The 27,967-nt window shown below is 44.8% G+C and overlaps 2 protein-coding genes across 2 annotated transcripts; both read left to right on the forward strand.

Annotated features, from left to right (window-relative positions):
• The first annotated feature begins 106 nt into the window (after nucleotides 1–106).
• Nucleotides 107–7,211, forward strand: kdsr (3-ketodihydrosphingosine reductase). Its single transcript, XM_067252582.1, has 10 exons — nucleotides 107–672; nucleotides 1,064–1,153; nucleotides 1,228–1,284; nucleotides 1,404–1,469; nucleotides 2,102–2,197; nucleotides 2,761–2,952; nucleotides 3,309–3,392; nucleotides 4,335–4,418; nucleotides 4,562–4,663; nucleotides 4,756–7,211. The coding sequence occupies exons 1-10, from the start codon at nucleotides 484–486 to the stop codon at nucleotides 4,873–4,875; spliced, it is 1,080 nt and encodes a 359-aa protein (XP_067108683.1). The 5' UTR covers nucleotides 107–483; the 3' UTR covers nucleotides 4,876–7,211.
• Nucleotides 7,212–8,240: 1,029 nt separating this feature from the next.
• On the forward strand, nucleotides 8,241–27,899 carry bcl2b (BCL2 apoptosis regulator b). The gene is made up of 2 exons (XM_067252700.1): nucleotides 8,241–9,316; nucleotides 24,614–27,899. Exons 1-2 carry the CDS (start codon nucleotides 8,774–8,776, stop codon nucleotides 24,749–24,751), a joined length of 681 nt encoding a protein of 226 aa, XP_067108801.1. The 5' UTR covers nucleotides 8,241–8,773; the 3' UTR covers nucleotides 24,752–27,899.
• Nucleotides 27,900–27,967: the final 68 nt, after the last annotated feature.

Genomic DNA, 27,967 nt, shown 5'->3' on the forward strand with positions numbered 1-27,967 from the left:
GGTCTTTACTGTAGCACGATCGGGAATGAAGACGTTTTTCATTTCTTTGGGATCCATAGTCAACCACCAATCAGTTAAGCCGGCACACAACCACAGTTACACCAACAATGAGGAAATGTACTGCTGCATTTTGGGAAGTGGAGTGTATGCCAGTTCAAGTTCCCGTCAGGTGATAGCCTGCGATACGATTTTGAAACTACAAATACCTACTGCAATACTAGCATTGTAGCCCGTTCAAAGTGCACAGTTCCATTTGTTTTGGTGAATGTTGCAACTACTACGCTGGGCAACATATAGCTATTAGTCGTAGAGCCAAGGTCCAAGTTTAATTTATGATAAGTAGATGTCTGTGACTGCAAATACTGCAAGCTATTTAAAACTCCTCCTCTAAATTTCATTTCCACCCATTTGACAAGCGCATTCTGATTTGCCGAAGAAACCTACGTTAGCTTTAGCTAGCTAACGAAATCGACAAGTTTACCCATGTCCTCTGAGGAAGGATTGAGTTCATCAATCGCGGATTGGCTTTTTATTAATTCTTGGTGGCTTCTTCTGCCTTTCATCATGCTATTAGTTGTTGCTGCATTCATTGTTGCCTTTGTGTTACTGTTGTATATGATATCCCCTCTCATTAGCCCCAAACCTTTAAAATTAAATGGGGCCCACGTTGTGGTAAGTGTATTTAGCTGGATGGCTACTAGTAGCTCGTGAAACGGCTCTCAAACAAACGTTTTTTTTCAGGCTAACTTTGTCGTTTTGATACGTTTACTAATAATTGCTCAATTGTCTAGAGAGTTTACCCAAACATCAATGTAGTAATTTGTATTGCAGGATTAAAAAAAAACGTCTTATGACACGCCCACAATACAGGAATGACATAAGGACAAAATATGTTAAAATGTGTCGCAATAACTATCATATTGCGCATGTGCTTCAATAAATGTTGTTTTGCGAAAGTTTTATTCAAACCTGTAGATTCTTTCCCATTTCATCTTTCCTATTTCATCAATTCATATAACTCCTGAGGTTCTTTACTCTGCTTCCCTACCATGTATTTCTAAAGGTGACAGGAGGTTCCAGCGGCATTGGTAAAAGCATTGCCATGGAGTGTTACAGGCAAGGTGCTTTCATAACTTTAGTGGCACGAGATGAGGTCAGTATTAATCTTTTTGTTATTTATTGTTTTATCGGAAGATTTCATACTGATATCACTTTTGTTTTCCACAGAGTAAACTTCTCCAAGCTAAAAAAGAAGTGGAGAAGTGTGCAATAAATGATAAGCAAGTATGAAGTCAATAACCTCTATAAAGATAACTGACAAGGGTTATCAAATACTTGAGACCTCCTTCCTCATATTTTTCTGAACAAAATAATTTTTCTTTCTTTCTTAATGTCTCACTCAGGTTGTGCTCTGCATATCTGTTGATGTCTCCAAGGACTATGGCCCGGTGGAGAGTGTGATAAAGCAGGTAATGGATCGCTTTTAATTAGATCACACCAGACATTTAGCACAATTTCCTGTTTGACTGTAGTAATTGAGCCATCCTTTTTGTTTAAAGATCCCATCACATGCTGTTTTTGGATGCTTTTATATAGGCCTTAGTGGTCCCCTATTACTGTATCTGAAGTGTCTTTCGCGAAATTCAGCCTTGGTGCAGAATTACAGGCACTACGAGCAGTCCTACAATGAGCTTTCCTCAGGACACGCTGTTTCTGTGTCTGTAGCTTTAAATGCTGTGAGGAAGAAAGAGGCGGGGCTAACTGCCATGCTTCGGTTGTTTGCAAGCCATGATGTCTCGAGGAAAAACCAATGTCACGCTCGCACGGTCGTAGCTCATTTTCTCATTGGTGGGCCAAATTCTCTGTGCGGGCAAAGCAGAGAAAGGGGAGGTAACCTTCCCTGTTGTGACATCACAATAGGGGATTTTCAAAACCGAGCGTTTGAGCTCTCATTTTCTCAAAGGCGGAGAAGAATATCCAGGGCTTGGTTTACACCTCTTGAAATTTCTAGCCACTGGGGGACCAAAGGCAGGCTAGGGGAACTTGTATTAATGTTGAATAACCTCCTAAAGTTTTCATGTCATGGGACCTTTAACTCCAGGCTCAGGAGAAGCTGGGCCCTGTGGATATGCTGGTCAACTGTGCCGGGACATCCATCGCTGGAAAGTTTGAGGAAGTGGAGGTGGATCGCTTCAGAGTGAGTAATTATCCAGGACACTGCAGATGAGTGCTAGAGTTTATTCCAGTTCAGTTCCAGTTCCTCCCAAGTTCAATCAAAGAATATTGCGTCAAACCCCAAGATGAGCTACGCTGCACAAATGTCAAAGACAGAATGATGCATTCCCCTTTTAGGATCAAGAGGGTCTTGTTTCTACGTGTAGCTTAAGCAAGGTTCAAATTTCAATTTAAAGATGCAGCATATACAGAGGTTCGATTGCAGTCGGAGGAGGGAAAGAGGCTTAGCACCTATCAGGAGGTGAAGGGTGTCCTGGCTCACCCACTGTGTTCCACTGCTGAAATAATCACGAGTGGAAAGCGTGTTTGTGTGTGCCAAAGAATACGAGAGAACCTGTGATCTTCAATTACTACTAAGCCTCCGATTGTAGAAATTTAACTCCCCCTTACGACAAAGGCAATGACGAAAGAGACCAGAGGTCAGCACTTTTGTGAAGGTGTGTGCGTGCGTGCGTGCGTGCGGGAGAGGGGCGGGGTTGTCTTACACATCCCTTCCATGTACCAGTCCTCTCATCTCTCCAACAGAGACTGATGGAGGTGAACTACCTGGGGAGCGTGTACCCGACACGGGCCGTCATCACCACCATGAAAGAGCGGAGGATGGGCCGGGTCATGTTCGTGTCCTCTCAGGCGGGCCAGATCGGCCTGTTTGGCTACACGGCCTACTCCCCATCTAAGTTTGCCCTCCGAGGGCTGGCCGAGGCCCTGCAGATGGAGGTGAGTCCAGTACAGAGTCCCTCTCACTCAGTCCCCTCAACCCTACCGGTAGCCGAGACCCATTCTGTCAACAAGCATGTGAACATGAAAGGTTGCTATCTGAATTCAGTACTTCCTACTCGTGTGCTGGTTGTGTGTTGGGTCCAGTGTTGGGGTAGTTACTCAAAAAAAGTAATAGATTACACATTACTAGTCATTTTTAAATGTTTTTTTATCTACTGTTTATCAACAGTAATGCGTTACATTACTGCGTCACAGACAAATGTAATCTGATTAGAGTAACGCGTCACCCCAACACTGGTTGGGTCTGTCTGTGGAGTTTCATTAGAGCCTCACTCCTCTGTGCTTCCATTTAGATGAAGCCTTATAATATCTATGTGACGTTGGCCTACCCTCCTGACACCGACACTCCAGGCCTAGCAGAGGAGAACAAGAGCAAGGTGAGTGGTGCCAGCAGCAACAAGTCACTATTTTGCGAGTCCAAATATTTTTGGTTCAAGTCAAAGTTATTGTTTGGAAAGTCCCATGTCATTTAGCGTCAAGTCTTTAGTATCTCATTTTGAGCTTTGAGTCTTCAGTGCCTGTGACGCAACCAGTGATCAAGATGTTGGTTTGTTGATTCGATGACGCACACACACAGATTTCTGGAATTATAGATAGATTTTGTGTCCACATAACGTAAGCAGATTTTTCAGTAAACGCATTTATTCACTCATGACAAAATCAATTTTATATGGTCTTGCTGTTAGTTAGCCAGCCAGCATTTCATCCATTGAGAAAATCTTTTGAAAGAAGCTGATTCAATATTGTGCATTGTTAGACAGCACTGCTCATCTGGCCGTATCTGCACTGTAATAGCAATATTAAAGCGTCTAAGTTACAATAGGTCAAAAGAAACAAACATATTTTTGAATTGCAAGCATAAATCTTGTCTAGCAAGTAAGTCCTCATTTGATGATGCAAATCCCTTTAGTTTATGTAGTGAATCTGCACCCAAGAACATAGAATCTTAATGATGCATGACACAATTAGCGCTGTATTCATCCACCCGACTGCGGCAAATTAGTTTGAATGCACACCAAAAATGTACAGTAACAATACGTGAGTTTGTAACTCAAGTCAGACACCCACAAGTCAGCCATTTCAGATTTCAGTTTTCAAGTCCACATTATTTCAGGTCCAAGTCTGATGACTGGGGTCCACACCTCCTGTAATCCGCTAGTCGTGTTAACCATCCGTGATTCCACACTAAGACAGAACGCACAAGTTAGCAAAATCCTCAAGGCCTATAAGCACGTGTCCTTATGGAGGGGGGGAAACGACACACAGTGGAGGAACATTCGTGTTTCCTGAACCATATTTGAATCCCTCCGTGTTCTCAGCCCTTAGAGACCAAGCTGATCTCTGAGACGTCCGGCGTGTGTCAGCCGGAGCTGGTGGCCAAGGTGTTTGTGAAGGACGCTGTGGTAGGTGACTGGACCCCCCTCGGGCCCCTTCCTTCACCCAGCCTCATCCCACAGTGTTGGTACTCAGGAGGGCCTCTCTGCTGTGTGACGGAGGTCTGACCTCCTTGCTTCTCTCTGTGTCTCCCCCCCGTCTCCTCCTGCAGCAGGGGAACTTTAACAGCTCCGTGGGTCCCGACGGCTACATGCTCTCTGCACTCACCTGCGGCATGTCGCCCGTCACCTCCATCACTGAGGGCCTCCAGCAGGTACTGGCTCCCCCACACTTCCTTCACTGCTGCCTGGACACCAACAATTTGTCTAATCCCCCCCCCCTCCCCCCCCCTCTCCTCCTGTACAGATTGTGACTATGGGACTGTTCCGGACCATAGCTCTCTTCTACTTGGGGAGTTTTGACAGCATTGTGCGTCGCTGCATGATCCAGAGGGAGCAGTCAAAAGCAGCTGACAAGAGGGAGTAGTAGTGCTATCCTCACTCCTGATACCCCCCACCTCCACCTCTTCCCTCTTTAGCAACGCACAGGCCTGGGTGGTGGATGAAAGGGGGGGGGGGACGATATTTCAAAATTAGACTATTCTGATTGCTGAATGTTCTTGATTGGCGTAACACACACCATAAGACAGACATTTTGTTCAATTCACCTTCTTTGACAAGCATTCCAGTGATTTTTGTTTACTCGTTGAACTGTTGTAATTGAGACTTCTTCTTTTCTCAAGGCTGCCTTTCTCAAGGTCGCTGAGTTTAGACCTACAGAAGTCACGGTCTGGCCTCATACTAGGCCTTGTCAACACCTGATACTTTAGGTCTGAGCTTCTGCCTGGCTTTTTATCTTTCTCTGCAGACAGAAGAGCTAAGGATAGCTCCTCTGACAGCTTGTGGCCTGCAGTCCCTTTCTAAGTACTTAGAGAAAGACAGAAAGATAACATGCATATCCAATTGTTGGCATTTGTCATACCGATAGTTTCACCTCATCCAACTATATAGTCTTCACCAAATATATCCTTTTCTATATGGAAATGTTTCACGCAGGTCTTTGCAGGCAAAGACCTCTTTGTCTTAGTTTAAGTTAGGCAGTATTTTTGGCTAGTGCCATTGGCTTTGTGAAGCGCAAGGGTGATGTAACAGTGCTCTTCTGTGATGAGGGGCCAGGATCTCTTTTATGTAAGGTAAACGCAACCATTTAATTTTCATCTGGTAAATAATCAATCCCAGGCGAGCGTTTTTTTTTTTTTGTAAAGGTGTATTTTGCTATATACCATGTTTGAGGGAATGTGTGCACGCATCGGTGAGTGCATCAGGTAATGAGAAGCTTTGGGGATACGTGTTGATGCTCTGTCATTGTGTTTCTCGTGTTTGTGCTGTAAGTGACCAAGTCAACCCCAGGGAAAGAAGAGAAAGCCATTACACACTGTCAGGATGAAAAAATCATCGTTGAGTTTCATAAGGAGTTGTTTCCTCTGCCCATCAGCCCAGATCATTCTTGTAGTTCTTACAAGCAGAACCATTACAGAATATAGTAGATCAAATTGTGTAGATTCCCTCTGCAAAGCTTTGCCCGAGCCACCCATCAACACCATGTTCTTCAGAGAACTCACTTGTATGTGTGTTTATGTATGTTTGAGTACACAGTGGGATCCTTGACATCGATGGGTCATATTCACAGGTTTGAGCATTACCCTAGTAAACCCAGTGAGGGCGCAATAGATCAGTTGTATACAAAAGGCAAAAGATCAAGGGGAAACTGTTTCGAACGTCTTTTGATTCATAAGATGATGGTTATCTGATTCCATACACTGTTTCTAAGGATGTTGACTTTACTAACTGACTGTGTCCGTGTCAAATTCCAAATCAATGTCCCAACAGCCTTGCAGCATCCCATTCCTTATCTTCTCAACGTTTTGCCTGTTGAAAGACAAAGAAAAAAAAGCGAACTCGTTCTAGTCTTCCTTTTATCCATCACTAGTGGGGAGAATGTACTTTAATACAAACCAGAAAAGTAGGAATATTTTTTTTTGAAACCACCAATATCTGAATGCCAAAATGTATTGAGACAGTTTGGGTAAATGCAATGCAACCGTTTTGAGATTTGTTTTGTTGATGTTGCTGCTCTGTTTATCCTAGTTTTCAGTCAGCACTACACTTTTGGGGACCCATTGTAAGCCTTAAGAGATGACTACTGATGATAAGCTAAAATGCATAAAATAATGGATCTGTCAACAGAACATTTTTTCACTTTACCCGCTTGTGGTTTTCTTGTTCATTTGATCTGAAACTTCTGCAGATTTTTTGCCAATTCCAATTATATTGTACTGCAAGGCCTTACTCATCCCTAAATATGATGGTGAGAATGGATGACTCAGTTTTGATGATGTTCTCATTTGACGTTGGACAAGGATCACTGTTTGGCGTTTTGTAGCTTTATTTAAGGAGTGCCCGCTGCTCTTAGAATCACTTTTTCATGTTGAGGTAGTTCCAACAGGACAGTAGCTTACTTTTTGGTTTGAACACTTTCAAGCTATGCAAATGAAGCCTATGCTCACAATATTTAACATGGCCGTTTTATAACACTCACGCCCTAATATTCCCCATGTATTGGTGTCCACAAGATTTTAAATTAAGATTATGTAGTGTTTATAAGTACTTAATTCTAGCATAAGCCACTGCTTGTTTCCATCACCTTTGGTTGTGTATGTTTTTGCCTTGTTAGAAATTCACCTTGTGTGCCATTGAAAGGAAATGTGAGGAAAAATGTTTCTTTGTCTTATTTTCTTACATAATACATGAAATAACTGTGAATTGCACGTCTCTGCTCCTTTATTTGTTTAATTAGCTGTAGTTCTAAGAACTCGTTTGAAATGTATGTTTTATGTAGCTGAGATAGGCTACAAACTAGCATTTTCCATGTAAAAATAAACATTCCATAAAGTAAAAACATTTCGGTATTTTAACGCCGTCCCAGTTTAAGAAACAAGTCTTTACCTCACCTGGATTCGTCTATGTCTACGTTAAATCGATATTCAGTTGGAGAGGGATACACTACAGACAGCCGTCTTGTACGCTCCCATTCTCTTCTCGGCGAGTGCAGGGATTCAATGTGAAAGAGTAGAGCTAGTGTTGATGTGCAGAATTGGTAGGTTCAGGGCCTAGGAGGGCTGTGGGGGTCTTACGTATTCTGTTTGAATGAGTCGACTTTCATCTTCCACGAGGGGATCAGCCTGGGCAAGAGCTCAAGGAAAATAGGAATTTAGAAGCCTTGTTTGCCCTGTCAGAGACTAAGAAATGAAGCATCGATGGAGACTACGGTAACTAGAGGACTGGGGCAGAACGCGAGAACAATAAGGGTATAAGATCCAAATTCATCAATAATAGGCTGTTCTGGGATGGGCATCGATAAGAGGGTTTGCCGTATCAAAGCACCCCTTCCTCAGCAGGTTGGGGTGGTCCCGCGGAGTCAGAAATTAACACAATTAGGCTATTAGTCAGGCGGCAACATGAGATCATCAGCATATATAGTTTACGTAAACCAAATCACATAATCTGAATATGTAAAGGAATGGGTTATCAAAAAACTGACACTTAGTGGATGTCTGTCTTATTAAAGTCCCTAACAGTTTGAGCCCGTCTGGCAATAAAGTCGGTAAATAGTTTTTCACGGGTGACGGTTTTTCCAAGTTTAGAAAATGCTTTCAATTTTTTTTTTACGCGTTGGAGTTTCCAAGCGCAAGAACGACTACAACTTTATATGGGGGGATGACGTAAGAGCTACATCACGAAGAAGGAGTGCGCAACCCACTAAACTGGGATTCGGGAGTGAGGACAGGCAGGAATATCTTTCCTCTCGAAAGCAATCTTGTTCTGACTAAAAGCTGCTTGAATAGTTGGCTGTGTCAGATTGTGGGCACACGCCACACTGACCTTTTCTCATCCTCTATTACTGCATTGGCTGTAATGTAGTATAATTGTTTTTTGTATGGACATTTTTGCAATCTCTTCCGTATTTCAGTTTGGATTTTATTGGCTAGGAAACGAAGAGAAACGATCGCGACTTTTAGACCAAGGCATCGAAGATTCTCCTATGAGATAAAGATTTCTCGGATTTGCACAGTGCGTAAACAAGACTTTCGGGGGATTTAGGCTAGTTGTTCAAATGGACATTTTTCCAATCTGTGAACAATAACCGTTTTCGCGCATATTTCTCGATATCATGCAAACTTAACAAAGCAATATTTTATGAAGGAACTCGGTACCCTTCATTTTGAATTGTATTTTGAAACTGTGAATTGAACGGCTATATTAGCCATGGGTTATGATCTGTAATATTTTGGTCACATTATCACTAGTGCCAATTATACGCTGCTATGGCAAACTGGAGTAACCGCAATATTGTAGAAAAGTATATTTGTCACAAACTCTTCAAACGGGGATATGAGTGGGTATTCGACGACGAAGAAGAAGAAGATACTGCCAATAATGGTTCAATGATTTCTCCTTCCCAGCCGGTTCTGGCACGGCGGTGTCACGGAGCGGACGTCGAACCGGACAGCGTCCCTCATAATTCTAAGAAGGTCGCACAATCTGATCCGCATGCTGCCATCCACAGAGTTTTACGTGAAGCTGGAGACGAACTCGAAAGGCTTTATCAGCCCGATTTTGCAGAAATGTCACATCAACTGTATCTCACGTCTTCTATAGCGGAGCGGAGATTCACTGAGGTGATAGATGAACTGTTTAGGGATGGGGTGAATTGGGGAAGGATTATTGCGTTCTTTGAGTTTGGGGGGACAATATGCGTGGAGTGCGTGAGCAAGGAGATGACATCGCAGGTGGATCACATCGCGGAGTGGATGACAGAATACCTAAATGGACCACTTCACAACTGGATCCAGGAGAACGGGGGATGGGTAGGCATTAGTCGCTGTTCACCATTAAATCTCTATTGACCTATAGACGCTCATTACGCAGGGACTGTGGGCAAGTTTCCGAACTACGACATGAGCCATACAGTGTCCTGATTTGATGGTTCAATTGTTTGTCATGCTGCCTAGACCAATAAGACACTATATTCCCTGTCACACCTCCCTACGCTCTCACTGTTAGCCCGCCTGCTCGGCTTCGAGCAGTGACAGTTGAGATGTTTTGGACCAGATGTGCATTCCTATTTGACGATTCAGACAAACCGCAGAATGTTTTTGAGATCGACTATCCTTCTCAACATTACAATTCACGTCTTCAATGTGTGTGTGTAGTGGTTCAATTTTTATACACTCGAACTCCAATTGGTAATTGGTTAAGGTCCTCGTTCCACTTGCCAGTGGGCAGAGCATGCCAGACGCATGCCAAAAGAGGGTACCATTGAGTTAATGTGTTTAGGCCCCCAAGGAATGCAGGACTGGGCAGCAATGATGACCACATGAATAAAGATGGACACGCTCTCTCTCTCTCTCTCCCCCCCCCCCTTGTTCCACACACATACTTCACTTGCACATCCACACACACTAACACATTTATTAAATGGACACATCCGAGCATGCATCACTGAACACAAATAACATAATTGTGCCTTTGTTCCGCTTTTCTCTGACGAGTAAAATACGGCTGCCTCACTCTTCACCTCTCCTCATCAGTTCTGCAGTCAATAATCCCAAACTAGCCCAAATTTCACTCTTAATTGGCAGAAGTGTTCCAAATGAGAGCGTAACATGCGTTTGCACTGTTCTGTTATCTACCCTGAAGCTGGGAGGCTAATCAATGATTTATACAGATCATTTCATCTCCAAAGGAAGGAGCGTTTAGCATTCCCCTTGAGTCTGCCCCGGCCCCCGAAGGTGGCAGGTTGTAATATCAAAGGCAAGGGAACAGAAAAGAGAGAGAGAAGGCCCTCTAGGAAAACCAGAGTGCCAGTCTGCTTGGCTGTGTGTTTAACATGCACTCCTCAATGCACCCAGGATGGAGACTCTTTTGTCTCTTTATGAAAAACCTGTGCCTTGGCTCTGGCTCTGCCTGCCATGCTGGGGAAAGGTCTCTGGAGCTTATGTCTGCACTTCAATCTAGGTCATCATATAGTCTATGTTTTCCACAGTGGGGAACACTGCTTGTCTGTGCCATATGCAGAGAGGGAGAGTACAGAAGTGATAAATCCCAGTTGGATAATTTGGGATTATTTGAGAAAACATGTTTTTGTAATTTAGGTCATGTTTTTGCTGGGATTATATGCTTGCAAAAGGCACAATCCTCAAAAATGTTGTCATTGTGCAGTTCAGAGGCTATATGGAAGGAAGCTGAATTAGTTAAATTAGCAAAATTGCTATGGAAATATCTGGAGCACATGCAAAAATGGGGAAAGTGCTCGGGTTCTACCTGCTACATCTTCCATGGTTTACAGGCACTTCTGGATTTGTATGTTCTTTTGAATGCTTTGGGGGCTGGGGGGATTACCTCAAGTAGGCCTATACTTCAGATCAAAAATATATGTGCTGATCTGTGGAGTCAACTTGGATATAGCCTACAGTGGTGCAGACATGTCAAATCCAAACATTAAAAGTGGGCGATAGAGATCCATCTATCTTCCAATGTGCCCTAATGGTGCCCATGTGATGTGTGTGAGGCAAATAAATATGGACAAATGTGTACTAGCAGAGGTATTAGGTGTCTAGAAACTGATAAACCTAGTGCCATTGCGTGTCTGAGGTAATTCTATCTGCTTGTTTATTTGCTGTCTTTCAAAAAATAGAAAGTGCTGCCAAACTAATTAACCTAATAGTGGCATTACATATCACGTGAGAGTGGTGTGGAGAACAGCTTCCCTCTGCTTCCTGTTACTGTACCTGAGGACAGTTTTGGCTAAATAGGTACGCCTCTCCACAATATTGACTCACCTGTGACTAGCCAAATACACTTTGGGAACAAAATAACAAAAACTTTCAGAAATAACAAAGTTGCAGTTGTCCATAATCCTGTCTGGGACTGAACAGGCTCTGTCTTGTAAACTTGGGATTGCTCCCCCATACAGTCCCTCCTCCAGTCACCTCTAAACTTGTGTTGTCTATTGTGTAGCTTTCCAATCTTTTTCTCTCCACCTGGGTAAATTCAGCCTTTTCCTGTCTTTTGTGGCCATAGAAATTACGCTAGTTTAGGTCAGTGAGTTTGATTGGATAAACAGTCTCAGAGCCAGACAGTGTGGGACACTCAGACCTGTTATGTCTTCGTCACCACCCACATGTGGCACACCTGTGTTTATTTGTGGGGCGGTTTCAGTAAATACTCTGTGATTGGACGGAGCGGCAGGCGTCTGCTAAACTGAAATGACACATTGGGTCTAGGAGATCTGAGCAAGGGGGGTTGTTGCAAAGATGTGTTTTCCCCAAAAAATCTCTGTTTTCTGAATTGAAGATGTGGCAGTTCCTCTCTTATACAGTTCTTTGTTTGGGTGGGTATGAGGGTCAGGGGGGAGGGGCGGTGGTGGGGGAGGGGGTGAGCGCACCTGGAATATAACTTGGGATGTAGGGACAGACGATTGGAGGACACCATCCTCCCTCTGACCAATGAGAAGACTTCAAAAGGCTTTGTATGGGCAGTGTGCAGCAAGCCAGGTGGTCCTGTCTAAAAGACAGGTGTTTGAGTTGGAGACAATGGAGAACAGATGTGATTGGGTCAACCCAGAAAGTAGGGGGTTCCCAAAAAAAACCTGTGAAGGGAGGGTTTGGGTGGGTGAGGAGAAGTAGTGGGTGGGGCTGAGCCATGTTGCTAGGGCAGTATGAGCCTCTGTCTGCACCTCTCTTCTTATTCTGCCGAGCCCTAAAAGGAACTGGGACAGTTGGGAAGTCATTAATCTCCATCAGGCTGAGGTGTCTGTGGAAGGATGAAAGGAAGAAGCTGGCCGCCCGGCTGACTGCAGACATACAGACACTCCCCCTGGAGAGTGATGATTGTTTATTCAGTCCAGCCAACCCGTCTTGCAGCTCAGGCCCTGTGGATTACTCAGATTGATCTGGGCTGAGGTGATACAATGCCAGGACAAACGGGTATAGCAGGAAATGATGGGAATCGGGTGTCGGACGCAGATACAGCTATCAACCACCAGATGGTTTATAAACCGTAAATAAACTTAAAAACAACCCTATTTTCGTTTTCAACCCCAGTGCAGTTTCTGGATGTGGACACTAGAAACCGTAGCTGTAATAGAAACTTTAAAAAGAATGTAGAAGCTTAGCTGTGTTTAAAGGGGCCAAGTTTCCCCCCTCTGGCTGAGTGGGCCTCGGTCGCTCACCATCTGCCCCTGTGTTTACGCTCAGCAGCCTACCGAGCCCAGCTACTGTAATCTCAGTAACATTTCCTTCTGATAGTCAGCTCTGGGCTCTGGGCTCTGGGCTCTGGGCTCTGGGCTCTGGGCTCGGACTGGTGTGAATGTTCACTTTTACTATCGGACCAAATTTCAACTAGTCGAGAGTTTGTGAAGAGAGACAGCTCTCTCTTAAGACGAAAGTAACTAAGAGTGATCATGCTGATCGTGTTGGCCTGACCAAGGAACCAGCTTTCTGTCAAACACGAAAGCCGTGAGGTGAAAGAAGAAGTTCTAGTGTTATGGATCTAAGTAAAAGCATGCACTGAAAAATCTTCATATGTGTCTGTAGTGTATCTACATGAGTAAAATCATGTATTGATTATAGATATCATTATTATTGCATTATTATATCATATTCTCCTCTCTTCCACCCCAGACTCCCCCACCCCTCTGGCTCTCCCTGAGGAGAGCCTCAGGAATGTCAGAACAGGAACACTGTAAATAAATAATGGGGACGACCTGGGTGTTGCTTTCCTGAGTGGCCAGCACAGGGTGTGGACTGTGAACAGTTTGTTCTTTTTGTTGGACAATCATATTAGCTGGCTGGGGACGCTGATCTCACACAGAGACTAGGACGGCCAATAGACTTTGTGTCTGTTTCTGTGTGGGTTGTATCTGTGTTTTGCTGTGTGTGTGTTTATGGTAGGAGGGTCTTTAATTGTATGGTATGCATTCGTCCATCCACTATTTATGTTTGTGAATGTGCACCGCAGAGCTTTGTGTTTGTGCAAAAGAGTACCGTATGTGACCTGGCCTTCCCTCTCTGTTGACTCCATGGTGAGAGACATGTGCTACCTCTGAGCACAGCCATCTCGGAACACACATGGATGAATAATGGATGAGCTGGATAAGCTCAGACACTAAATGGACACCCTTCAAATACAGCCCCAAGGGCTGCCCATGCATCGATTGACAGATACCATATCCTGCAAACACATAAACACACACACACCCACATTGACACACTCATACACACAGTTATTACCCTGAGACTTGGAGCACAGTGTCAGGAGACGAGACACATCCTTGAAAAATGCCGAGCCATGTGAGGGGTCCTCTAAATATAGATGTGTTGGCTTCACTTCTCCTGTTTAGCCTTTAATTGTCACATCCCAAACAAATCCCTGCTTTGTGCATCTTTGTACCCCCTGCCCCCAAACGCTACCCTCAGCACAGAGCACTTGTTATGCAAAATATACCATACCTGTCTGGAAAAAGATCTGTGATGGTCTTCATGTGTTCAGAGACTGCAGATACTGAGATGGTTGGGTGACTTTGCCACCGGGCACAGCCCAGCCAGCTTCACTGGGAATAAGTGTGTGTCTGCTAAATGACTAAATGTGTGAGTGTGTGTGTGTGTGTGTGGTGGGGGGGGGGGGGGGGGGTTAAACAGCTCCACCCTGTTGCTGGCTATTCTAGATATTTTGGGACTCCCAAGAGACTCCCTAGAAACTATTTCATTTGTAGGGCAACAATGGCCAGTGCTGTTGAATATACTACAGTACAACTGTTTATTTGCGTTTGGGTGGTGCTCTTATTGTTCTGTCACAGAAAGTGTAACCCAGAGAGGTTCTCTTACCAAACCACGAAGCTGTACAACACACACACACACACAGGCACACACACAGACACACAAAGACAGGCAAACAAAATAGCGGATGTGCTTGTGCAAATCAATTATCTTCTGTTGTCACAGTGGTCATGCACACATACACACACACACACACACATATACTGAGAAGCGGATATGGTGGTGTGAATCAATAGTGCTGTGTTGTCACAGGGTGACATGTAAACCGTGGCAGGAGGCAGATAGCCCCGGGGTGGATAGCTTCCTGCTAGCTTTACCATAGTATCCACCGCTGGGAATTTCCAAAAATCACCGGGCACAACATTGGCCATTAACAAACAACATGGCATTATTATTGGTACTTTCCTCACACCATAAGCTCCAGCTCTAAAAACAGCGATAATGCAATAATGGCACATGGAAAATCGATTTACAACACTTTCTCCCCTTGTGATGGCTTGCAGAAGAATGCAAAACGAAACTTCATTAACAATAGATTTGTGAGACAATACTCTAGGCCAACAGAGGTGCTCTGTACCTAGAGGACTTCTATGCTGGGATGTTTGAATGATTGACTGCGTGACAACGCAATTGATAACACTCGTAACTGCTTAAGCAGTGTTGGAGCACGTCGGCGGGATATGTTTATCTTTCGGAACAAGCATAAAGCCATAGAATATATCTTTGTCAGAGACCTTAGGCAGATGAGCATTTCAGCACTTTTAATCTGGCAGGTTTGGCTGGCGCGAGTGGAAGCTCTGATTCCTGGCGGGCTTGCCCCCCACCCTCTTCCGCCCCCCCCCCCCCTCGGCAGTCACCTTTGATGGCATCTGATTGGTTTTGAAGTGCTGGGATCAGGGGGTGATGCCCGTGTGAGGCTGCAGAGATGAAAGCCTGCTGGGGGAACGTTCCCACGTGTGGACGTCGGGGAGCAGGGATCAAGTAAACGACGCTCGTGTGAAACTCCTCGCCGAGCATCGTGCACGTCCGCCCCCACACCTACAAGAGCAGTCTGTCACTGAAGGACAGAGAACACTGTGTTGGTACGCATCAGTTAGAAATACACCTGCTCAAGGTGTCACTGGGCAACACTGTATAACACCATATTACACTTGGGGGTTGTGTCTATTTTGAATCCATTTAAAGGATCCAATTCATGGGGTCCATAACTATGGGGGATTCCCTTACATTTTGGTGTGGGTGTTTTTCACTTTGCTGGTGTGCTCCTCTATGGTTTCAGCTCTGAACGTAAGCCTAACCCCTCTGTGTGGAAGCTGAAGGAAGCCCCATAAGCTAGGGAACAGGAAGTTCCTATGATGGTTAGATACTTTATAAGGCTCCCGTTTTGCTTTATTAGGCCAGAGAAGCGTCAAACATGGGGCTCCTCAGACACGTCTAGACATGGTGTATATCCATGAATCCAACCACCAGAAGTTCATTAAGAGAGTAATGTGACCATTAAAAACCTTCCATTCCTTGATTCCAATTTTACTTGAAAAACAAAAAGGGAGAAAACACCCACCATTATGAAAACAGAGAAAGAAAGAGTCCAATTCCACCCTCCCCTCCCCTTTAAACAGGCTGTTTATTGACTGGAGAGCGGGGCTTTTGGTCCCAAACGAAGGCTGCCAATGTACACTGAACACAACACTCAGCTGCTTAGTCGTATGGCTTATTCCCACCATCTTTCCCCTGTGGAAGAAATTGGGATTTCCTGTGTGCTTACATTATTCACTAATCAATAGAATTAGTCATTGGATACTAGTTCTCATGTTAACATAAGAGTAGATTGTGTCTATGTGTCAGACTGTTGTAACGTCATTACTGCCTGACTGTCACTATCTATGTTTACATTCTTGTGCCCTATAAAAGATGGTCCTCCGGCCTTCAGAGTGGAGAGAGACATGATTGAGACCTAAGCCTGGTGTTACCTTACATTTACATTTATGCATTTAGCAGATGCTAAATGGTGTTGTGTTGTCATTTATTGTCAGAGGTCTGGGTTTCTCTCCCAATCTGCAGATTGATAAATACTTATTAAAATCCAGAACTCAACTGAACTTAATCACTCCGTTTATGAAGAGATGGACAAAACACTTTCTTCGTCACCCCCCTCTTTGACCTGTCCAACAGTTACACATCCCTCCACATGTGACTGACCTTTTCTATTTGCTTCTCCTTCATGTCCCGTCTAGGTTATCATAGCTGGAACATTACACACGTCCCACAATTACAACAGGGGTTAAAAAGTGCTACTGGATGAAAGCGTTTGGCCACAGCAGCAGAGATTAGGAGACTTTGATCAGCGGGGATGGAGGCAGCAGGCCGGGAGTACAGGGAGGGGAAGGAGCCTTCATTAGACTACAAACAGCCTGGGTAATGAGAGCCAGACCCGAGACCACAGGAGCCCCACCACATCACAGGCTGAGGTCCAGGGACGGCCTGCCCTCCTCTGTCCCCATGGCTCAGACCCACAAGCTGCAACATGACCTGGGTCTGCCTGCTGCCAGGACCAGTCACTATTGGCATGGCCAAAGAAAGATGGCAAAGAGTCAAGGTACTGTGGGTTGGCAGAGCCATAGGGAAATGGTATATGGGGTAAAAGTGTGCATGACTGAAGAAGGGACAGAATAGGAGAGCATAAACATCAGAATTCAGGTAAAGAGAGACAAGGCATGTTTCTGTGTATGAAAGCAGGATGAGTAACCGATTGACATAAGATTGCGCATGACTTGTTGGTTAACATCAGTAGTCATCAGGCGCATGGGTCATCTGATGTGCTTCTCTGGTGTTTTGTATCCTGCTGTGAGAGTACTCTCCCATACTCCAGATGCAATTAAGTCCCAACACCAATCACACTGCAGTCCTCAGTTACTTTTTCAGCAGAATTTATAATCAAGGTTGCTTGTTCATTGAAGCTCTAAATAAGCAAACAATGGCCGTTTAGGGCACGCCATCCATATTTCCACCGATCTTTCTTTCCTAGGGAGTTTGGGGAAAAAAAGACTTGATATGTTCCGCTATTGTCAAAGGGACATCCACCGAGCCAGCTCTCCACAGTTGTTCACAAGCTATTTAATTGTCTTTCACCAGATAGACTGCGCTTGTTTCCGCTAGGCCTCTATGTAGGACAGCCAAGGACGCAATGAGAAACAGCACTGCTGATTAGATTACTATATTTGAAGTCCTACACAAGTTGAGACTAAAGTCACTGAAAATCAAATGTAAGAAGATGTAAGAATACCTAGCCTCGTAGTCCATTTATTTCCGTCACTAGACAATTGAGTGCTTTTAGCCCATCGGAAACAAAGGGCTATTATTCACTGTTGTGTAATGTTTGCGATTAGCCAACTGCGTTTCTCATGGGTCTCTGAGGGAGAGGGAGGGAGGGTGGGGGCTAAGTAGATGTCTGGGGTTGAATGCCTCTCATATCAGACCCCTCAGACTCACAGAGGAACTGTTTGTCTGCACACTTTAACGCATTCCTCTCATTCCTCCCTCTCTCCCCCAGCCTAGGATAGAGATCAGCTGGTCGCCTGACAGAGGCTGGCAAACTTTCCCCTTGTTTCTTTTTCACTTTGACTTGGGTGTCTCTCACAGCATTTGCACAGATGTCCTGTCACATTGCTGTCACTGGTCACTTGGATGGACGGTGAAGCATGACTTACATTGTTGGTGTGTTTGTTCAACTGAATTGAAGAATAAGCCTACTGGGCAGCACGGGCACTGTGAGGTCACTGTGAGGTCCCAGCTCAGAGTGAAGTAGTGTATTGTGTAAGATTCCTTCCCAATCCCCAGGTTCCACCATGACCTCATACTCAAAAAAGGAGAGGGAGAAGAGGTCATGCATTCCAGAATTCCAGTCTGCAGTTTGTTTTCTTCTGTACGTTTGACTGATTTAAGAAATAACATTTTACTGACGTGAGCTACCTCGACCGTTTCCTAGAGAACCTCTGCTCCTCTCCCTAGCACTTCAGATATGAACTAGTCCTTGATTCCTTGAACAGATAAATTGTCTTTCCTGACATAGCGGACATCTGAGATCCCATGTTACTGACGTGCACAGCAGTCTCTTTCTCTCTCTCTGTCTGATTTACATGGCTGACAGGATCCTCAGCCTGACCTGAAACCCATCCTCATGTAAACCAATCACGTATAACCTGTCCGCTATCTTGTTGCCAAAACTGACGAGGGTTCATTAGAGGCCTGACTCTCTACAAGACGTCTGCTGTATGAAAGCAGAGACCCTATCATCCAGGGCCCGTCTTGCTTTGATCTTCTAATACTTTCTCCTCCACTCACATGAATTAATCTCAAGCTGCTTACCAGGACTGAAACTCATAAACTGTAGGCGTAAGTGGTTTCTCTTTAGAAGCTTGATTATATAAAGTGCCTGGGTTAAAGGCAAGTTAACTGCAGTTTTTTGGTGGACAGATCAAAACTATATGCGAGTGTGACTACCAAGTCGTCTGATTTGTATTGAATGCTCTTACAGAAGTTGAATAATGACTGCTTGTGTTCTGTATTGTACATGGTCTAAATGTATTAGCTGATTCTAGGCAACTGTAGTTCTTTCCAGCTGTTCCTCCTCCCTGTTTCCATGGTATCAGCCCAACAACAAGTTTGGTTTGCCGGTAATTCTGTCCTAGTTACCGGCACGGTCTCCATGATTTGGCCTGGGCTGGTTTTACCACAGAGGAGCCTGTTCTAAACCAGACAATGATGTCATCTGCAACGCCGCTCGAACAGGAAGCTGTTTAATTAGCCTCTGACGTACACAGGGGTTGTGCCTAGCGAGAACTTATTGTTAACCTCTTGAAGAACTCTCCCTTTTTCTAACTGTGATTCATCAAGCACAGCTCAGACATGCTTGTGAAGCCAAGCAAAACAAACACCGAAGTCAGATGAAACGTGATGTTGGTATTGCTGTGTGACTGAGGCCTGCTAGGAGGAGTGTGGCTCCATGGTCTTGGGGATGGACTGGGGTCTTTAAAAAGACAGGGGAGTGTCGCAGGAACCCTCCTCCCACAGGGCTGTTTGTGACAGAGAAGGCTGCAGGCCACCTGGGATCTCTCCGGTTCCCACGCTCTGGAGGTCTGGATCAGAGCCGCTATCTGAGCCACACAGGCACACAGGACTGGCCACAGCAGAGTGTCTCTCACGCTCGCTGATTGGTCCATGCTGTGCCATTGACTTGTCCCCCCTCTCTTATTGGACTTCAGGCTGATAACCTTCCTAGTTAAGAGTTCAGAGCGGAACTTGGAATGAGTAGGTTATATGATCCTTTGTCCTCTAGTCTTTTCCACAGGGTGGTAACCAAGCATGGCTCCGCTCTTGTCCGGGCAAGGTTACGCGCGTGTGACTCAGATACCAAGCATTTTACTCCTGGTAACTAAGTGGCTCTTTCCGAGACTGCCCGCATACTTCTAAGTAAATTAATACTCAAAACAACCATTGCAAATGCGTTTTTCCCAGGGTCCTTAGCCAGGCAAAGAGCCAGTGGTGGTTTTCGGTGGTTTCCATGAGATCGATGGTGTCACACATCACAGTAGCCTATCCACTCTGCTGCAGTACCAGAAGGGGAGCAGGGTGGCAGACTTCCTGTCCTCTTGGCTCCAGCCAGTCACACAGCTGAAACAGGCGCTGACACCCTCGGCCCCCACACCCGCCATCCCCACACCCTTCTCACCCACACCTACCTCCCCCACAACCCCCTACCCCACACACCTCTCTCCTCCTCACCTCTCTCCCCTGCACACCCCCTGCCTCCCCTCCCTCCCCTCCCCTCCACACATCCCTCCTCCCCTCCACACCTCCCTCCTCCCCTCCACACCTCCCTTCTCCCCTCCACACCTCCCTGCTCCCCCACCCCTGAGTGTGGGCCGATGACTCAGGGTCCCCTGCCTCAGTCCACTCTCCATCGCTGCGAGCTATCATGTCATTGGTGCTCTTTAAGTGGAACCTGGCTCCGGAGATGAGAGCAGCTTTATTAGATTGGGCAGCCCTGACCTCAGAGCCAGTGGAGCTGGTATCTCGTAGCCCTGGCCTGGCTTGTTGTTATTTATAGCAGCCACAGCAGTGGCTCTCCACAGTTCATTTCCTCCTCTTCCTCGACCTACTCCCTGTGTAGTGTGTACAAGCAAATCATTATTTTTTTTTGCATACCTTTCTTTTTTATGTTTGAGGCTCGGATTGTAATTCTGACTACAGTGTTGGGTTTGAAAAGGATGTCACAATGAAATGGACTTTACCTGATATACAGACTCAGAAAGAGGAAAGGTATTGTCTCATTTGCTATGTGAGTATGTGGTTTTTGCTCTTCCTTTGATGTCCCGGGCTGTGTATAATCAGAGGGTCCCTTGGTGTCTGGCTGTAAATGATATGCCCAAAGCAAGTGCAAAGGTGTGAAATCTCCATGAACCAATCAGGTTGGGCCGGCAGAGATGGGACATCGACCAATCGGAGAGCAGACCCTGTGTGTAGCTATCCGCCCACACTCCTCCCCTGGGACACCAAGGTCATCCCGTTCTTTGTTTGTTCTCAGGATCAAAGCTGTTCAATACTAAGAGCTCCACAACAATACAGGAGCCACTAGTATCATATTATAGTTTGGTGAAGGTCAACATGGAAATTCTGGAAACATAAAGTATTGTAAAGACTCTGTGCCAAATCCAAAATGCAGTCACATGGTATCTGATTTCTCCTGTTTTTGTGGAGCATGTAAATCCACCCCCTTAAAAAAGTAACTTGTAAAACAACAAGTCTTCAAGAAGCGAGACTACAGTTTACAGATTTATCTTGTGGTTCTAAAGAGATGAATCATGAAGAGCATAAAAACTGAGGTGTCATTTCACTCATGGTGATTTATTGTCTGGGCTCACATGGCTAGTTCCAGGAGAGTAAACAGGCCCGTGGGAGAGCGGGCTGTTTTGCAAACACACGGGTGCTGACACGGTTCTGAATATTTATGAGTAGAAGAGGGTTGTTTAGGAGACAGGAGGGTTTAAGTGTGCCATAAGATTTTCTGCTGGTCTCTTTCACCAAAAACACAGGCATCGTGTCGCAATAAATGATAGCTAATGCACACATCTAGTCTTCATTGGGAATATTACTGCAAACATTGTTGCAACATTCACCACGTCTTTAGCAATCACTTATTTAAAACATGTTTGGGTAAAGTTGTCTCTTTACAGTACTATTAAAGTCTATCTTATACATTGCAGGACTATTCAGCCTGTAGAGTAGGCTATATTTAGGTCTCATTTGCATTGCCAGAATTCGGATATCTGCCAGTTGTTGGTCATGTGTTACATTGTTGTTCAAGAGCTCCAGTCCTAGACTCTCCCAGTTGTCTCATCTGGGTCGTTGGCATGACCTGGATTGCTGATGGCAGAGGTTCCTGGGGGATAGGGTAATGTGTGGCACGGAAAACTACTCTGTCATCGTTTTTTCTCGGCAATAGATCGATAGACGATCCTCTGGGACTGCACGGACGACGTAGCCGACCTTGTTGCTGTGTGCTCAAGGTGGCCATTTTTCGTGTCTGAGGTGGATGAAAACAATGATTTGGGGTTACAATACACAAAATATGATGTTTTATTACAAAATAGTTATTTCTAAATACTTGCCTCCCTTTAAATAGTTTCCTTCCCTCCCCATCAACTCATACTCTAGCCGACTGTATTTTCTCTTTGTGTTCCCTTAGTCCTAACCAGGAGCTTTGTTTTAGTTTAATTAGCTTTGGGGGAAGCCATGACAAGAATGTCATTAGAGATTCTCAGTGCCGAGAGGTGTGTTTGTGTACTGGTGTGTACATCCACGGACGGTGAAAAGCCAAGCATCGGGACAAGCTCGACTGAGTCGCGGTGGATGCTGCATCGAAGCTTCAACTGGAACTTTAATTACAGTCTGACCTTTAACCCACATCCCTCTCGTTCTCTCTCTCCCGCTCTCCCTGTGCAGTGAGAACTCCCAGGCTGCCTCTAATTACCCACAAAAATGTCTCTAAACGGAGATATAACAGCCTAATCAGCCCTCTCTCACGGTTAAGCACTGCTGGTATTTAAACACACACCACTAGCCAAGTGTACCAAACAACAAGTAATATTAAGCTTATTCAACAATTGACCATAGTAAGGCGATACCCCCCTGCCTTGCATTCAGTAAAGGTTTGAAATGTTCTACTTCCTTATGACTTGTAGGAGAACAGTGTAAGAAAGAACTCACATGAGAGACATGTCATGAGGGCATTATTGTGGTTGTCATGAGAAAAGTAAACGAACAGGCAAGTTAAAGAAACAGTCCCTGCTGGTGGGAAAGCAAATCATGTGTCAGAGCAACATGACATCAATTGGTGTGATTACCAGTTGGTAACCATGACACTGGAAATAACTTGGCACCCCTTTTCCAAGGCACAGGACTCTTCTGTACTCTTCTGCTCTACAGAGGGATATGCAGGATTTTGTCTGGGTTATTGGTTTTCATGTGACTGTGTTGACCTTTATAAAAGTCACTGAGCCAAACAGTTCTCTTGGTAAAATCATAGACAGTGGTTGGAAACCGTATCCTTGTAATCTTGGTCTGAGTCCCCAGTTGTTGGGCCACCGGGGGCAGCAGATGGGCTGTTGAAGGACAGAGTTGAAAATTCCGACTAACAATAAAGTCTGTCTCGGTTGTTTTCTATTTGACCCAATACAACTTAATACAATAACCTGTAAAAAACACGGAAAGCATGTGTGTGTGACAGAGAGAGAGAGGCTGACCTTGCCTTTTCACTCATCACATGACAGACGTGTTGGTGTTAAATCGCATGTGGGTGAGAAAGCTGTGGAAGCTAAACTCATGATGTCCACCTGACTCTGCTTCCTATCAGGGTCTGCTGCCTCTAGTTGCTCATACTGTATCACAGTCAAGATCCCTCTGACAGCATGACCCTGTAATGTTGTCTCTGGGTTTGTTGACGAAACACAAATTTATGGCTGCTATTTTGCCAATTGAATAACTATTATATTGGACCTGAAAAGCAGGGATGTTTCTATCCTCAAACACATTTAGGCCCTCCCCACATCAGCAGTTTACCTGTAATGTTTTACAGTGCTGTAACACCACGGTCAGTTACGTGGTGGACTTGTGGATTTGTGCGGTTGCCTCAACAAACTATTTTTCTGCAGAAAAGAGAGGGCTCGCTTTATCTTTTTTTTGTTGCTCGAGGAGCCCTCCTGTGTTCCTACATTCCTCACAGTAGGAGGTCTGACGAAGGCATTGGAACACGAATTAATACCTGATAATTATTTTCCCAGGGGGTGGGGTTGTTATCATCTTGGAGGGGGAGAGATGAGTCCCTTTATCATGAGGGGTTGTATGACCTACATGTCTCCCTCTCAACATCTGACGTTAATTTGTGCTCTGCATTTCACCATTCAACTCTTCTTAGTCCAAGCTAATTGATGATCATCAGATTTGAACAAAGGGGATACACGATGTTTAGCCTCATCAGTGATTTACTTGAGAGTGCTGTGGGATTTTTTGGTACCAGAGGGCCTAAACTGGGAAGAAAGTGCTGATCCTTCCTTTGTGTCAATGTCCCCCAGCCTCAGGAATGCTACAGGAAAGGAAGGGAGGAGATGGAGGCAGGAAATACTTTTGTCTTTCCCCAGCAGTTTGGAATAGATTGCCTATTTTAGACATCCTGTGAGAGGCTGTTTGCTGTGGTAGCTGGAAATATTGTCTTGCACTCAAATTGAACATGACACTTTCAGATGATGATAACCCATTTTGTTCCTTTTATTAGATCAAGGTCAAACACATGTACTCATGTGTTCCAATAGTACACAAAACATAATTACTGTCGGTGTTTTTAACCTTGATTCCAATCAAGACAGACTGAAATAGATCTGCTCCCAGAGGGAAATTGAACTGAAATGACTATAGACTGTACAGTATTCATTCTGTATCTCCTTGTCTGGCTGCCTGTGTTTCAGGGATGTTCTGCACGCCTATGCCAGTCACAGCTTTAGAGTGTTTGCATTTCTGTGTTTTAAAGAGAATTCAGAGTTTTGTGGAGCAGGCTGTTAGGGCCGCTGGACTGAAATGGATCCGGCTTCCTGCATGCATGTAATAACACTCTTGTTGGATGACGTCCAAGGGGATTTAGATCTGCAGGCACTTCCAAGGAGACCCCCCAGCAGCTTTGAACACATGCACGCACGCTAACACACACACATATTTTTGCACTTGCACAGACACATTTGTATTAACAGTCCGTCTCTCTTTTCCTCTGTCCCTCAGGAGGCCTTCGTGGAGCTGTATGACAGACAGAGGGATTCTGTGTTCAGTTGCTCTTGGCCCTCCATGAAGACTGTATTCGGCCTGGCCGCGCTGGGAGCTGCCAGCCTCACTATCGGAGCATACCTCACCCAGAAGTGAAAGAAGCCTCCTTGCTCCCCCTTTCTTTATTTCTACCGCTTCCCTTCTTCTGTCACCCCCCCCCCTCCCCTCCCTCCCTCGCTACTCTTTCCTTTCAAAGGCACCCCTGCCCCCTCGGAGACACTGGCGGATCCCAAACTTGCCTCTCTTCAAAGCTTCCATTCCTCTCTCTCTCTCTCCCCCTGCTCTGGAACATTCCCTCTTTCCTCAACCTCGCCACTTCAAAACAAAGACACAAATCAAACAACAGTACGGAAACAGACTCCACTGCCCACACAGAATAAAAGATGTCATGAAAGGCGTCAGATAAACTGTAATCAGAGGAAAAGTTGAAGGCAGCGGGGGACTTGAAAAAGAGTCTGGGGGGGAGGGGCTTGGCATGTCTCTTTTTTTGTCCTGCCTGCATTTGTACTAGTTTGAGCATGAAGCTTTGTCTGTCGGTGCACCTGTATAAACCTTATATGTATCAGTGGGACTCACACCTGAGGCCTCCCCTGAAGGACTTGTAAATCTGAGTGCGAGGACGGCTCCGATTGGTTGGCTTGCACCAACCAGGAAGCTGGCCCTGCCCTGCCCCTGGATGATGGGGTGAGGAGCCCTGTTTGAACTGTGGACTCTGCATACCCCCCTCCAGCTTCTCTTCAGAACAGCTCCACAACAGCTGCTCAGAATGTATAATGGAGGCAGCTCTCCTCTATCGGCTCAGCATGTATGAGCATCGCTGAACTCCAGCCATGCAGTGTACAAAGCGCTCAACAGAGCCCGTAGCGCACTTTGTAAAGTTTTGGACTGCTGTTGGACTGTGAAGCAGAATCTGGTTGCTTTTCACCAATGTGGATCCTTGCTGTTTTACCACAGTTGGAGAAAGACAGGAGAGGAAAGGAAGGAAAAGAGATGTCGAGTGAGTGAATAGCAAAGGTAGCAGGATGCCAGAATTCCTGGCTTGACTAGACATTACTGACAGGAAAAGGAGTATAGTTTCCCAACAGTAAGCAGATTTTAGAGGGAAAAAAAAGAGAATACAGATTCATTCATTAAACAAAACAGACATAGTTGGAAAGAATGCAAGAGTTCTGGGGCTACACTGAACATAAAAGGACACAAATATCAGGCATGCATTCCACAGGTTGAGAGTTTCTCTGTCCAGGTGTCTGACTGGAAGAGGAGGAAATACTGTGTAACACCAGCATGGCTCCTGTTAGAACCAACACTGACTTGTTGACTGTCTTATTCTTACTTTCTTTGAACTGTTGGACACACTAGCTACTTGGAAAAGAGATGGTAAACTGCCAAACCCTCCATGAGCATGTGTCCTCCAGCTGCTGCTGGCCTCTGAGGGAACCCAGGCGACTGAAAGGACAGTCAAAAAACAAGTGTTTTGAGGCACCATGCTAGACACAAATTCCAAATCCCAGTGCACCTTTCTCAGTGTCTCCATTGAGGGACTCCCAAGTGGAATTCCAAGTAGCAAAAATTCTTCAATGTTGTTGGGTCTTACCCTGGCACAGCCTCCTCAGAACCTGGATGGACGTCTATATCCAACTGCTGCCTGGACGCTCATGTCTACACTTGTTACGTGTATGGTTTATATGTTTCATAGGTGTTGGTCTTGCGTTGCAGTCAAATTATACAATCACCATATCTGAAGGGTTGATATCCATATTTACAGTATACAGTACATACAATTCCTGTCACTGAATAAAACAAAATATTAAACGTAATGAACACGCGTACACATCGATATATTTATGGTAGGATAGATGTTACAATACTGAACAGATTTTATTTATTAACCAGATCACAGATAAAGGTACCAGATCACACATGTGAAAGGATAGGTCACCTTTTTTCTTTTCAGAATGATGGACAGACACTTAATGTATTCTTTACAAATAATCTTTTAATTGAGAACTTGCTGTAACAGTAGACTTTTTGGCTGCTAATGTATCAAAAGTAAAATATTGTTGAGAAGTGATCTGTATTGTATTAATATTGGCTTATGGCTGCTACAGTGTCGAATTCTGATTAAACACAGCTAAAACTGCCACAAAATTGTCATACTATAGATGTAGAATGCTGTATACCAAAGTGAACTCAGTAACCTTATTGAATGATGAGTAGCTTCACTTATAAAATATGCCAATTCATTTTCACTTTAAAAGATTGCTGAGTGACATTTTGCAAACATGGAAATATGGAAGCGTTGCAATTTTGAACACTTAGACCAAGCTTTGCATACTGTAATATAACATTTCTGATACTATAGTATCACACAATGCATCCAGCTTGTCTTTCACAATAACATGTACAGTTGTAAATGTTGTGTTTACAGAAAGCTATCCTCTCAAGTCTGCAGTTGTGAAGTGTACAGTCTGTGTTGTTCTGCTGTGTTTCTGTTCACAGTGGGATATGGACAGTAGGTTTGTGAGAGGTAACCAACACGAGTGAGTCTGTGTGACGTGTCACAGTTGCCCGATGTTGATTCTCCCAGTAGCGCGATAGTCTCTCTGCTCCTGAAGTACAAACAAAAGCTTCACTGATGGATCGAGATAAGAAGGAAAAAAGAGGCTTAGATCTGTTCTTTGAGGAAGAAAAGCAGTTTAGAGCCATTTTTATGTTCCCCTGTTAACTCTGCATTTATGAATGTAGGCACCATGGTTGCTGTACCTTTGTATATTATCTCCAACCTGTAGCACTTACAAAGTGAGACGTGTTTCCTTTGTTTACTGCTATGTATCCACAATAAGCTAGCAGGTCCTACTGTTCCAAATAAACCTGGTGTCTTTCCTGCACAGTCTGAGATGCAGTTTGTGCCATTGTGGCTGTTGCATGCAACCAATTCTGATGTGTCCATGGATCGTCTTTGTCTGAATACACAGTTGAGATTTTTTTTTTTTTATATCCATAGAAAGAGAGAGACCCGACGAAGGAGCAGACTTGTAGCCCTGAGTTGCTTGGTCGACATGGCTGTCAGAGCTACACACTTGTGTTCTGAAGAGTTGTGTTGAGGAAGAGAGGCTGCTTCACCCCACCAGACTTCAAAGCTGTCCCCAAACACTGCCCCTGTCAGTCACTCCTCTGACTACTTGTCCTGCTAAATGGGACGAATGTTAAAATCAAGCGCCCCCGGGCGTGATTGTTATACCCCTCTCTGCCTCTTTATTCTTTATTCTGATCAAACTTGTCTTCAAAGGCTAAAGTCCTCTGCTGCTTCAC

Source organism: Osmerus mordax, chromosome 16, assembly GCF_038355195.1.
Source record: "Osmerus mordax isolate fOsmMor3 chromosome 16, fOsmMor3.pri, whole genome shotgun sequence".
NCBI classification, from domain to species: domain Eukaryota; kingdom Metazoa; phylum Chordata; class Actinopteri; order Osmeriformes; family Osmeridae; genus Osmerus; species Osmerus mordax.